The sequence below is a fragment of the Xenopus tropicalis genome, chromosome 9 (assembly GCF_000004195.4).
Source record: "Xenopus tropicalis strain Nigerian chromosome 9, UCB_Xtro_10.0, whole genome shotgun sequence".
In the NCBI taxonomy this organism is placed as follows: Eukaryota; Metazoa; Chordata; class Amphibia; order Anura; family Pipidae; genus Xenopus; species Xenopus tropicalis.
This window is the reverse complement of record NC_030685.2, coordinates 65,179,920-65,192,233: the sequence shown is the minus strand read 5'-3', so window position 1 is coordinate 65,192,233 and position 12,314 is coordinate 65,179,920. Positions and strand designations below refer to the sequence as shown.

The window sequence follows — 12,314 nt, the reverse complement described above, 5'->3', positions numbered from 1 at the left end:
AGGATTCGGTTTGGCCAGGCACTTGGATTTGTCCAAATCCTGCTAAAAAAAGTCTGAATCCTGTCTGAATCCAAAACCAAATCCTGGATTCAGTGAATCCCGACCCAGAAATAATCACCTGCCTGTATGTGCATTAGCAGAGTGTTTTGCTGCCTACATGAAATCACATAGGTGGCAATCACTTAGGTTTGTCTTGTGTGCCACAGGCCTAATACAGTCACATCTGTATTCCAAGTTGGAAATGACCTGTGAGAAGTGTAAAGGCAACAGCACACAAAGAAAACTGTCACCCGTAGGAAATCTACATTACCCGTGAGGGACAGACCTCCTTAAAATGCCTAGCCATACAGAATCTTGGCTGCAACCCACGTGCCAAGCACTAAGGTTCTACGGCACACGTTTTGTCACCAGCGTATGTCACTGGCAGAGAAATGCTAAATACACATTCTGAGTTGGAAGACACAAATGTGCATTTTTATTTTTACTGAAAACTGCCCTTTGTCGGTTTACGTATATCAAACTTACAGGCTGCATAGAGAGGTTTCTCTGCTGGATGAAATACACAAGTGGAGAAATTCTGTTTGTGCCATTGGTCTAAACATGGCTCTGTAAACAGTCTGAATAAAAGAAAAGTCCCTTTACCTAGTGGCCTTAACTGTGCAGGGACATCTGCCTTTAAGGAGTAACATCTTTGGAATGCTAATGGGTTACAGGGACTAATCACCTTGTTAACACACAGATTTTCAGAGTGTGCTCTTGTTAGAAGCAAAAGAACAGTAGTCGGACTCTGACTTGCTGCACCATGTAACTAGCCCGGTAATCCTCCATGTGCAATGCAAATGACCTCCGCTTTGTTCTTTCACTGCGAAGCTCTGAAGTCTCTGTTTACTACATCTGTACAAGGCTTAGTCAGGGGCTCTGGCCAACATCAAAGACAAGGAAATGTAGTCTCCATACAGTTGTCTTACTTTTATTACAATGCAGATGTGGGGCTTTTGTGTGCAGCTGAGAACATCGTATGAGGACAGGGATGGGGGATATTTTTTTTTTATACAGGGAATTTTACAAAACATTTCATTTGCTTCAGTCTTCCTAAGTTCCAGGCTTCCAGCAAAAGGTGACAAAAAGGAGCTGTTACGGAAGTGTGGGCCCTTTTGATAATTTCGTAGAGGAACTTATGGAGCTATCATGATCTTCAAAATAGTGTTGTTCAATCCTTCTGCAAAAGGCAATCAGATTGCTATAGTTCTTCACTTTTTCCTGAAGCTCGTCGTTCGTCAGCTGTGTGGTAAGTATTGTGAACAGATGTCCAAATACCAGGGCATCCAGCTCAGTGGGTCTACAGGAGTTGGACAAGAAACAGAACAGCACAGTGCTTAAGTTAAAACCATCTGTGGCTTCATTTAATAAGGATAAAGCACATAATATACATTCTAGAAATGCTTCTTTTCAATTAACTCCTATGATACCAACCTCACTTGGAGTTACCTGGTATTATATACATTGCAATACACCTAGGGGCCCTGCAAAGTTACTTCTGGGCCCTCTCCCACCTGTTAATGATGTATCCCTTCTCCAGGGAAAGAGTAAAAGAGATCAATAATCCTTCCTGTGACTGAGAGTTGCTCCCCCACTATTTACTTGATACCTGGGACGATTTTTCAATTTGTTCAAACTAAGGGATCGTTATGCACTTTGTATCCCCTTTAATTTAGGGGTCCTAACCCCAAAAGTGTGTAAATCAAGCTCAAGGCATAAAAAGCCAATACTGCAGCCATTAGTGCACAATACAAGGTATACTGAGCTGATAATTGCTTCTAAGACACTAGACAATCTAAGAGACAATCAGATTCTACACCTCATCATGCTGACATTAATAAAGAATTTACTTTTAATATTTTGATATGCTTTCTTTTCTTTTTAGCAAAATGGACACAGGATGTTTGTCATAGGATGTCTTGGTTATCAGCATACTTGATTTATTTATTTGTGGGAGCTGCCATACTTGAAACTAGTATTAACCATGGACCTGAATGAACAACACCCCTAGGGGTCACAAAAATAGCTTTATTGATTGATAAAAATAATAACTTGCACTTTAGCTCCTATCACTGCAACAAGCCAATGACTGGATTACAACATGGCATATGCAATGAAGGTCTCAGTTTAGTCCTCACCCCGTGGAATTTTCAGTGCCTGTCCAAACAATGGTTGGGCAATCCATTGTTTTCACCCTACACGTAGGCCAGTAGGCTGCTGTCTTGCTGGCAGTCAATGTGGGACCATTTAAAGCTAATTTAACGCCATCTTACACCAGTTAAAATATAATAATTATTATTCTAAATTCCCCTCTCTCTGCATTTATCTATTTGTTGCCCACTCACTTGTCTCCATTCCATCTTATTTCTTGCAGGCCTTTACTTTGGCAGGGACCTCCTTCCTACTGTGTCTCATACCACATGGCACTTATATATATATACATATATGTATTTATTGTATTTATTTATTATATCACTCGTCCTCCCTGTGTGTAATTTTGTATTCTGTAAGACTGTACAGCGCTGCGTACCCTTGTGGCACTTTATAAATAAAGTTATGCATACATACATACATACACTTGCAAATACAGTATATATACCAGTTACTTGGGCATAGCTGCTCAACACCTGGATTTTTTAAATGTATATTTTACAATATACTGAACTATGGCTATTGCAGTGCTTGTTTCCCTGCTGCGCATGACACCCTTTACAGTTACAGGAACTGCAGGTTTTTCTCGAAGTTCCCTGCAGGTCTTGCGCATAACAAAACGTGCTCTTGGGGTAAAAAACACTAGTGCACTTCAAACACTCAAAGACATCCCTTCTGGGCTTTTCATGCGTCTGGAATTCCTCTGCCGGTGGGAATAGGAACTGTATAGTGGTGGCACTTGGATCCATTTCTGTTGTGTTAATGCCTAAACAAATGGTAATAAACATCACAGGAAAATCAAAGAGAAACAGTGGTGCTGTGAAAAGGAGCACTTCCACCTGACAGGCGTGAATGCTTTGACCTTGTCACCCATTTGCTGCAGTTGTCGAGCCTCCGGGGCTCTGAAGTGCATATTTACAGGCCAAAAGTGAGAAGTGAATCCTTAAGAAACCTTAGTACAATAACTATTTCTTTACATTAAAGTGGAGTAAATCAGTTTCGATTTTTCAGTATAAGCTCATAAAAAGGAAAACCATAATACAAAAAATTTAGAAGTTATTTAGGGACCCTGACTTGTGACTTTTGTCAGTTGCTACCCTGCAATGGAGATCAGGAGTGCACAAAATGTCCCTTTTCTCTTGTCATTGCTTCTTACACTATAGTAAATGAAAAGCACCCTACTGATTGCACATGGAGCGGTGCCAGGTGGGCCTGCTCTGTGCCTGTTCACTAGGTCACATGATATTTAGAAGAATAAGACACAGCAATACTGTTATTGTATAACCCATATTTTCAAAGATTCGGAGATGGGAAAGTTTTGTGCCAGTTAGATGATAACTCTGTTCTTTTTCAATTTCAATTCTAGCTAGTGCCACAATGAGTTGTTTCCTGGCCTTCAGATAAACACGTTTTGCCACCAATCGACTCCATGTGTCTTTAGCCAGGCTGACACAGTGCCTTCAGGTCTAAACACAGAGCGGATGCCAAAGGATTGGCTGATTCTTGAATCAGTCCAGATTGCCATTAGTCAGCATGCTTTAATTTTTATTGCATCAAATGATCAAACGATCAAACTCTAGAAATAAAAACTGGGTTAAAATTAGTTAAAAGAAGGAAAAAATGATCATCTAAAGAAAAAAGTCAAAATCTGCATCAAGCAGTAACTCACAGAAATAGGTGATTAACTTTCAGTATATTAAAAGCACTTGGCAGATAAATACTAATTGCTGATTGGATGCTGTGGGTTAATGCACTGTGTCTGCACCTATGCCAGTGGATGTTTACTCCAAGCCCTTCTTTGGAGTTCCAGCTTTAGTCCCCCTTCGTTTATAACAAGGTTACAGATACATGAAAATATTGCTGTATCAGCCATACTTCCAAGAATATCTAGGACGGCAGATTTGTTTTCATTGCAGATCTCACCCTAATTTAACCTTCAAGCAGGGTTTTCAGGTGTATTCAGGACATAAAACAGACATTCTTCCCACCTTTAAGTAGGCCAGACACCAGCCAGCCTGTACATTATGTTATCCTTTAGGCCCAGATATTGTACAAGGGGCCACACACATGTATGGCGACCTTTCTAGTGAATGGTTCATTTGGACCAACCAGCTGAACAATAAGTACACCCCAACTGGGCATACATGCCCAAATAATATATTATTTAAAAAACAATAATGACCATATAATGCAAAAATGCCGATAAAAGTCAGACTGATGCCGGGCACTGAAATTTCAACCAAAAAAGCATAATTTACAAGTGCACTGTAATTCATTTAAGTTGTTTGTTTATGCAGATCTAACATAGCCGGATATAGTTTAATTGAAGCAGTACGGATGACTTACTGTTTGTTGAAGAAATAGGGCTGTGTGCCTAACCTCTGAGAAAGGGCCTGGCAGCACTGATCAACATCTTCAAATACCTGATGGCAAAAAAGGATATATTACAATGCTTCCCAACAATATATATTCAGTTTGGTTAGAGTTTTACCCAAAAGGACTCTGTGATATATACTAAATTCAGTTGATATGATAAATGTTCATGGTGCAAACACTGTTTTTCTGACAGTCAAAAAGTTTTTTAACCTGCCATCTGTCATTGGGTTCAACTTAAACTGGTTACCACTGCTGAGGTTTTTAGGTTGACCCAGACAATCTGTCATCGAATAATAGGTAGCATAGTAATATGCAAGTGCCACTATGCCAGATGAAAAATGCTACCGGGGTATATGTCCCATGTGCCAACAGCTTAATTGTAAACAGAAGGACTACTGTTGAAAGCATGGAATGGATTGCTGCGCACACAACTTTTACAACAAAGTGAACAAATAGCTCACAAGCCTTCCACAAGCTTTATCTGCTTCCTTAGCAATACTAATATTGATCTGCATGTACGCAAATACATATAAGAATAATTGTCCCCCTTATCACAGCCTGGTTTCATTCACATTTACTTAAGCAATCCAGGATAAGCATACAACATTAAGACCAATGTGCTTGGAAGCTTCCTGATGATCAGTTAATGGAAGCCATGGAAGATGCTACAGGCTACACTTCAACTATTATAATGCTTTAATTACATAGCACCGTCACATTATCCAGAGCTCTACCAAGAATGTTTAATGATTCACATCCGTCCCTGCCCCAGCGGTGGTTACAATTTATTTTTCCTACCCCAGGCATAGAACTGCACAGTTTCATTAGAAGTGTCTTAACAGGGTGTTTTGTACTGTAAAAACACACCAAAGAACAAACCAAAGACCCCTGTGTGGCAAGGCAACAATATTAAGAACTGTGCCCCCATGCCATGGGACATAAAGCGTCATCCCACATCAAACCCCAACCATTGTTAGCATGGTCACCAAAATAGTCCCCCCTCCTTAGCTGTTGGAATCCCACTAAAAGACTACAGATAGCTATGTTATTAATCAGCACAAGTCAAACAAGTAGTTGGTCTTAAAAGGACAGTACATCCCCTTTTCAAAATCTTATTATGGTGGCTTGGTAATTTTATGATCATATACTTGTAACTGAAAATGAAAATTGCCCTTTAAGGGCAACTGAATGTTTTGCTACCCCTGTGTTTAATAGCTCACAGATACATAGCAAAATGCTTGAAAATACCCCCTTCAGGGCAACTGTGGGTAAGATGATTATAGCTAGAAAATACATGGTCATGAAACACACTGTGTGGCATTCTCTGAGAGCACTGGGTCAGTCATAACAACCTTTAATGTATTTATGACAGGTTAGTAAATTGTCATATTACAGAAGAAGAGACAATGACAAGATCTTTGTGAGAACCATGTTTTGGCATAAACAATGATTTGTATTGCAAAAGGACAGGTTATTCTGTACATATCTCTGAAAGGTACATCTGGAAAATCTTTCACAAAACTCCCAGCATCCTCAGACAGATACCTTTTGCAGAGCCACACATTTCCTAAATTTGCTTCTCTCCACTTTACCATTCAATATTCACTGACCTGTTCTAAGGTCTTTGTAGCCCAGCCAATAGCCTTCATCTTTCTTTTTATTTCCCATTTTCTTTGGAAGACCAGAAAGTAGTTGAGTGGCCAGGAGTAGGGAAAGCTGTATCGCGGCTGAGTGATCTGTGGGAACCCAGAAGCCACAGTGATTACAAACACAGCTAAATCATTCAAGATGACTACAGAGCATAGCTGATCTCCTTTTATGAAAAAATCCTTTCTCTAAAGGCATGAATAGCTAGCAGAAGGAAATATTAGTGTAGAACAATACCTCCCGGCAAAACATATAAAAAATGGTCAACAGCATTATTAAATATTTCTAACATATTATAAAATTGTATGTACTAGCAGAAACAATGTGGAAAAGCCTGTCTCAACTAATGGTATCAACCTCTATGTTTCATTTATGAGGAGGGACCTACATTTGTGAGCAAAAGTGTTTTCTCATTAAAATTTAACCAAGACAAATGGTTCTGAGCTACTCACCTCCTCTAGTGTAGCTTCATCACACCACTGAATATATAACTGCAAGAAAATAAAAAGATAATGTCCGTTTGGCTAAGTATACAAACAGAGAGATAAAGCATTATTATGTGTACACCATGACCCACTTTGGAGTCTAAAAGTAAATCTGCTTTTATCAATATTTTGGTTTACAAACTTAAGGGTTACTTGGAGCAATGGAAAAACACTAAATTTTCTTCTTAGACGCCCAGCCAGAATTTTTATGTTTTTCAGCACCAACAATACAAGGTGTTACATGTGTAGGTGACTAGCAAAAAGGCCAGTTTGACAGCATAGGGCTAGTATGTAAGAAATTGGTGGAAGAACTCTTAATCATATTTGTTGGGTTAATAAGGCATGCCACCTAGAGAGTTTGTGCTGACTGTTTAGGACAGCCAGCATGTGAAGATACTGCATTGGGAGAATATGGGAAAATACAGTGATGTTACACAGATAGACTAGTCATTTCTCTATATGCTAGTCATCTGCTCTATATGGTGCAGCTTTTTATTTTCCAAGTAGGGAATACCCACATTTTGAAATGTGGGATAGTTTAAGGATAGTTTCAATAGACTGTCCAAGGAACCAACTCAATCACAGGTAAAGCTGAACAAAAACCACATGTACCATAGAAACACAGGCAAAGAAACAGACAATTGAAACAGATCGGTACCCATCTGCTCGTATGTTATGTGCACTGACAGCCACTGTGCACGCAAATTTAACGTATTTTGCCACTAAAATGCATGCCTTGGTGCTGACACCTGCTCCATGTGTGTGCATTCAAGCTGACGCAGTCCTTCTCAATGTACTTAATATGGAGTGGATGGAAGCGGATACTCTCCCTTCAGCTGCTTCTCCACCTGCATCGAAAAGCCGAGTTGGACACTAGCTATAGAACAGTTGCAAACTGACTGGACAATCCACTTTCCACAGACTGCATTTTATATGCTAGAGGAGTCAATGTGCTTTCATCTGATCTTTCATGTAGCCCCATTAAAAGGCAAGGAGTTGGCCTGCATGGAGCTACATTTGGGGGCACATTTACTAATCCACGAATCTGAATAAGCAAAATTCGGATTGGAAACGAACATTTTGCGACTTTTTCGAATTTTTTGTGATTTTTTGTCGCGACTTTTTCGTAGCCGTTACAACTTGCGCGAATTGTCGTAACTTTTTCATAGCCGTTACAATTTGCTTGTATATTGTCGCGACTTTTTCGTATTGAGTGCTCGTAAACGGCGGGCAAAACTTTCATGATTTTGGAAGCCTCCCATAGGACTCAATGGCACTCTGCAGCTCCAACCTGGCCCAAGAAAAGTCACGATACTGAAGCTTGAATGAATCCGAAACTTTCGTACTCGGCGCGAAGGCTACAAAAAAGTCGCGACAATTCGCGCAAGTCGTAAGGCTACGAAAAAGTCGCGACAATTTACAAAAAAATCGCAAAATATCGATCATTACAAAAAAAACGCATTCGACTCTTTCCAGACGTTCGTGGATTAGTAAATGTGCCCCTTAGTGTATAACAAGTTTGCATTTTCGTGCCAATATCCGTTCACAGTAGCACCACACTGGCTGACACCGTGCCTGTCAATGGGGCTACAGAAAAAATGGATGAAAAACGCAGGCTGAGGAAAGTGGATGATCTCCTTCTGCCATTGATTGCTATGGTGCTGGCCCCATTGGAAGGGCTCAGCCAAAAGACCAATTAATCTGGGATTTGAGTAAGATACCTATTTGCTCTTCTAGGTACAATACAATTTGCTTGAAGATCCATGAACTATGTGTGAATATGTCATACAGCAGTCTTTTCATACAATTATAATGTTGCTGTGAACTAAGGAGGCCCCTTTTACCAAAGGTTCAACCAGCAAGTGAGGCATGAACCAAAAAGGATTGAACCAAAGAATTGTGAACAAAATGTAAATGCAAAAATAGAAAGTGTTTATTACTCGTCGTTTTGGTCTCACACAGAAACCTTCATCTGCAGTGAAAAACACTCCAGATGAAGGTTTTGGCGTGAGACCGAATAATAAACCTTTCTATTTTTGCATTTATATTTTGTTCACAATTCTTTAAATTCTAGGTGTGCTGTCCTTGTTCCAGTATATATATAAAGCATATAGTAATGCTTTTCTATAATGGAAATAAACGCTCCTTATCTGCCTTATAAGCAAACTTGTAATTGGTGTTTCAGTTTCAAAAATGATAATACAATCAGCTCAATAAATTGTCACAGATAAGATATGAGTTGCCCTCAAATTGGAAACAGGGTGGGGGCTAAACCCAATCGATTACCTGCTTTAGATCTTGTCACTCATGTGACCTTAAACAAGCAAAAGTAAGCAAACAGAGATAAGTGTATTGATATTCCGCATGTCTTTAAACACACGCAGCAGAAAGGTTTCAGAGCCGGGCTTTTAGGAACCCAAGAAATCATTTCAGAGATTCTGCACTCAGCTTTACTTTAAGGGTCTTTTGGCCTCATTTAATTTTGAGCTTTATTAAGTGAAAAAGTACTGTACCTCTGCTGTCAGGAGCATATTATTGACCAATTCCATGTATGCTTTCATCTCAGCTCTCTGGACTTCATCCAGCCCATCACTAAGAGAGTGACCCTAGAGGTGAAGGAGACAAAGACTGAGCATCATGAATATGCCAAAGTTTTCCTGTGTGGCTCTGGCCTCTTAGCTATATACACTTTTTACTGCATGCAGTAATGCCCTGACCCATCACACAGCAAATCTGATCAGGTGACATTATTTGTGTCAAAGAATATTTATTAAACAATTCATTTGGTTACTGTTTACAGTCATACCTAGAATAAGACAAATGCCCTGCACTGGCTTCCCCTACCATCCAGGATAAAATTCAAACTAATGACCCTCACATTTAAAGCAGTTCATAACTCTGCCCCACCCTACATCTCTGAACTCATCTCTAGGTACCATCCTACCTGCTTGTTACACTCCTCTACTGACCTGCTCCTCAACTCCTCTCTCATTCCCTCCTCACACGCTCGCAGTCAAGACTTTGCAAGGGCTGCCCCCCTTCTCTGGAATTCGCTCCCACAAACTGTCAGACTTTCTCCCAATCTCTCTGCCTTCAAGAGATCTCTAAAAACACATTTATTCAGAGAAGCTTACCCTAATCTAGTTTAGCAACACCCTGTGTCACACCTCTCACAACTCTGGCCATGCCCATTCCCACACCTTGTGTCTCAACCCTTTCTCCTTGTAGATTGTAAGCTCTTTTGGGCAGGGCCCTCTTCACCTCTTGTATCGGTTACTGATCGCTTTAAATGTTACTCTGTATGTCCAATGTATGTAACCCACTTATTGTACAGCGCTGCAGAATATGTTGGCACTTTATAAATAAATGTTAATGTAATGTAATGTAATAATGCCCAGCACAGAAGTCACATGTGATAAACAAACAAAACAATAACTGAAATATCAACCATACCTTAATATATACTGTAAATAGCTCACAGTGTGTAGGCATTTTTCTTTTAATTTCTTGCATTAATAGTCTTTTTTGATGTATAAAAATGTTACAGGAGTTTGTGCAGCTGCTGTCTGGCACTGAGCAGCTTTGCTTGGCACCATGTGAGCACCACAGAATCTCAGTTTCAGTGAATCAGATTTCTTATTATTTAATGATGTAATAAACCTTGCTTTCATCTATTTTGAACTTTACCTAATTATTTGCCCAATTCTATACTTTATCCAGAGAAAAGTTCTTCACCTACATTTAGTAGCATGCATAATTTAGTATCAGCTACAAAAACTCATACTTTACTTTGCAGATCTTCTTCTTGCTCATTAATAAATAAAATAAACATCTCAATTCAATATTTGTCCAGACTGAAAGTGATCTATTGGCTATAGGTTCCATATATATATATATATATATATGCACACATTTTTGATCCTAGGCCCAATATTTAAATTAGGCCTTAGTACAGGTTAGTATGATATGGGTGACTGGTTACATGATTTGGCATAAGCACAAGGACAGCAACTCTGGTATTTGCAAAGTATATTAGAGCTGTTTATTAGTAGATGCATGTTCCTTGGGTTCAGATGGAAGACATTCTCAAGGTATTTAACCAACACTAGAAAAATGTCTTTAGCTAAGACTCTTGTTGGAGACAGCAGCAAATATAGCTACCTTGTTATGTTATGTCTTAAGGGCATTACACTACTGGTATTATGCCAGAAAACTGCACAGGAGAAAAATACATTTTGTTAGAAACCACACTAATTTTCACCTGCACAAATGTGTGCATTCATAGGTTTTTGTTTTTATTAATATACACAAAGTAGATATGAATGATTCCAGGCAAGCCTTACCTTGGCTTTGACAAACTGAACTATTGGCCCAAGCTCTGATATGACTTGATTCCCAACGTGGATAAAAGGCACTTTTCCTTTGAGATAAAGAGAGGGAGCAATAGGTCATATTAAATGTATACACTACCAAAATTCCCTTTAATCACTTTGAATCCACTCGCAATCAATGGTAAAACAGTTAAACCTGTAGATTTTGCCATGCAACCATAATCAACCTAAACCATATAATCCACAAGTTTGAAACCTACTTTGGTCAATCTGAAAAACACTTTTAAAGCTACATCCAAAGATCCAAAAAGAGAAAGCAAGGAGGAAAAGGATATGGAAGCATGTGGCAAGATTTTGCCTGCCCAGGAGCTGCAGATGTCAAAGTGGTAAGGAGCCAAGAAACCAACAGGGGCCCGAAAACACTTAAAAAAGGTACTTTAATCCCTGTCATGGGATAGTTTTGATAGCCAGGCCCTTACTTTGTTTGCTCCTGTCTGAGCCCCATACCCTGCTATTATGGCAGCGACACTCTAACACAAATGTACTTCTGTGATCCCAAAAGGACATGCTGCTTTGATACCCAGCAGGGAATCAGCTGACCCAGGCCATGACTACTCTACTGGCCCCCCGCAGTCTGGTAGTTTCACTTAAATGATAATATGCAATGATTATTTACATATAAATTTAGGGGGGAAAAGTTTTAGTTAGCTAAAAATCTGATATTCTCTAGTTTCTTTTTGTTTATTTTTTTTAAACAAACACCATTAAAATGGCCACAGCTTTTGTAAATTCCCTTTTATAAACTTAAGCTTACAGTTAACCAGTTTGCCCGTGTCTAAAATCATATAAACAGCCAGACATGCACAGCAATTTGTTATTAATCAGAAAGCATCTATGAAACTTCTGAAAACATAGGTAATATTTTCCTATGACAGAAAAATCCAGGTAAAGACTCAACTACATTAATACTAAAAAAAATTTCATTCGTGAAATTATATTTTTTAAAAAATACTCCTTTTTTTTTTTTACTATTAATCCTGAAATCAGAAGAAAAATATACAGTAGTTCCCTGTGAACAGATACAGAAGTTCTGGAGGTATCTCCAGCAAATGTTCCCCTGAAGCACAGGCAGGAAACCTGCTGTTCGACCCGGTTCAGCCAGAGTTCAGGCTAACAGCAGGCTCTGTCATGGGCCCTTTCAACAGATTCCATCTTCTCTTGCTCACAGTCAGCCTAAGGGTAATGGATGAGGTGCACTGCACCAACAAAGGCCTCATCTGCATCC

The 12,314-nt window shown here is 39.3% G+C and overlaps 1 protein-coding gene across 2 annotated transcripts in view; it reads right to left on the bottom strand.

The window, feature by feature from the left end:
- Positions 1–948: 948 nt before the first annotated feature.
- mtx2 (metaxin 2) overlaps positions 949–12,314 on the bottom strand; it is a 41,598-nt gene continuing 30,232 nt past the window's right edge. The window contains exons 4-9 of one of the 2 annotated variants that reach the window (XM_031892585.1): positions 11,042–11,118; positions 9,212–9,304; positions 6,666–6,704; positions 6,177–6,302; positions 4,537–4,613; positions 949–1,339 (exon numbers count right to left, since the gene is read on the bottom strand). In XM_031892585.1, coding sequence (XP_031748445.1) covers positions 1,135–1,339; positions 4,537–4,613; positions 6,177–6,302; positions 6,666–6,704; positions 9,212–9,304; positions 11,042–11,118 — 617 coding nt within the window. In that variant the 3' untranslated portion in view covers positions 949–1,134. 2 annotated transcript variants of the gene reach the window in all.